Here is a 1,139-nt window from a genome sequence, read left to right as displayed (position 1 = left end):
TAGAACATGGATGCCATCACCTTGCCCTGGGGGAGTTGCACCGTCACCACAGGAGGCCCAGGGAACTTGCACCTGGCACAGGGTGCCTGGGGCCGTGGTGCCAGGCAACCCCCCCACGCCTGCCTCACCTTGAGGATGTCCAGGCTCCGCTCCTTCTGCACCAGCATGCGCAGGGTGTGCGCCACGTTGAACAGGTGGGACATCTGCAGGGAGAGGGGGCTCACAGCCAGGGCACCGGCACTTGGCATGAGGACACTGGGACACCATGTTCCCCACACTCATCAGGGTGCTCCCAGCACTCATCCAGGTGCCCACCCCCCCAGCTCATCAGGGTGCCTGTAGCACCAGCACCTGCTCCTTGGAGAACTGCTGGACAGAGAGGACATGCTGCCCAACGAGGGGGTGCAGCAGCGGGGAGGTCTGGAAGTGGGGGATGCCCTGGGGGGACGCCTGGCGTGGAAGGGGCCCTGGTGGGTAGACGTAGCCGTCCTGGATCACAGCTGGATCTGTGGAAGCAACTGGGTCAGCCCAAGAGGGTGGTCCCATGGAACCCCTCCCCTCAGCCACCTGTGACACTCACCTGCCTCCACCATCTTCCTGCCAGCCTTGTCCCGGGTGTCCTCAGCTAGGTAGGAGAGGGGAGGGGTGATGTTAGGGGGTGCAAGCAGCTGCAGCACCCCGGGACCCACGCTCCCGGCGTGGCACAGCCATCCCAGCACTTGGCAGCACCGGGCTAAAGCAGTGCGGGGTCTGACAGTGGGGCAACAGCCACTGGAGACAGCAGGGCCATGGCCACAGGAGACAGGGAGCCAAGCCCCAGCACACAGCTGTGTCCCTCTCCCTGCGTGCCCCACAGAACCCGATCGGACACGTTCCCAAATCACACTGGCAGGCGAGGGGTCCCCGAGGTGCCGCACGGGAGGGAGCCGCAGGCGCGGCTGTGCCCTGTCCTGTCATGCCCGGCCCCATGGCTGGGGGGGCAAGAGTCCCATGCCGGGGTGCCCGCACGGCACCTGGGGGAGGGGATGCACTCATGGGCTGTGGTTAGTGCCATTAGTACGGCTGCAACTCATTGTCGGAGTGAGTCCCCGCCCCGACATTACCGGTGCCTCGGGCGCCCGGGCGGTGCGCGGCTCCCA

The 1,139-nt window shown here is 66.3% G+C and overlaps 1 protein-coding gene across 1 annotated transcript in view; it reads right to left on the bottom strand.

Moving 5' to 3' along the window:
- CAD (carbamoyl-phosphate synthetase 2, aspartate transcarbamylase, and dihydroorotase) overlaps window positions 1-1,139 on the bottom strand; it is a 22,455-nt gene that overhangs the window by 10,195 nt on the left and 11,121 nt on the right. Inside the window, exons 29-32 of the mRNA XM_010001769.1 lie at window positions 690-771; window positions 581-625; window positions 352-506; window positions 129-203 (exon numbers count right to left, since the gene is read on the bottom strand). Coding sequence (XP_010000071.1) covers window positions 129-203; window positions 352-506; window positions 581-625; window positions 690-771 — 357 coding nt within the window. The remainder of the gene's footprint in view (window positions 1-128; window positions 204-351; window positions 507-580; window positions 626-689; window positions 772-1,139) is intronic.

This window comes from Chaetura pelagica, unplaced genomic scaffold, assembly GCF_000747805.2.
Source record: "Chaetura pelagica isolate M959 unplaced genomic scaffold, ChaPel_1.0 scaffold307, whole genome shotgun sequence".
In the NCBI taxonomy this organism is placed as follows: domain Eukaryota; kingdom Metazoa; phylum Chordata; class Aves; order Apodiformes; family Apodidae; genus Chaetura; species Chaetura pelagica.
Note: the sequence above shows the minus strand (reverse complement) of the source record. Positions and strands in the feature narration are given on the sequence as shown.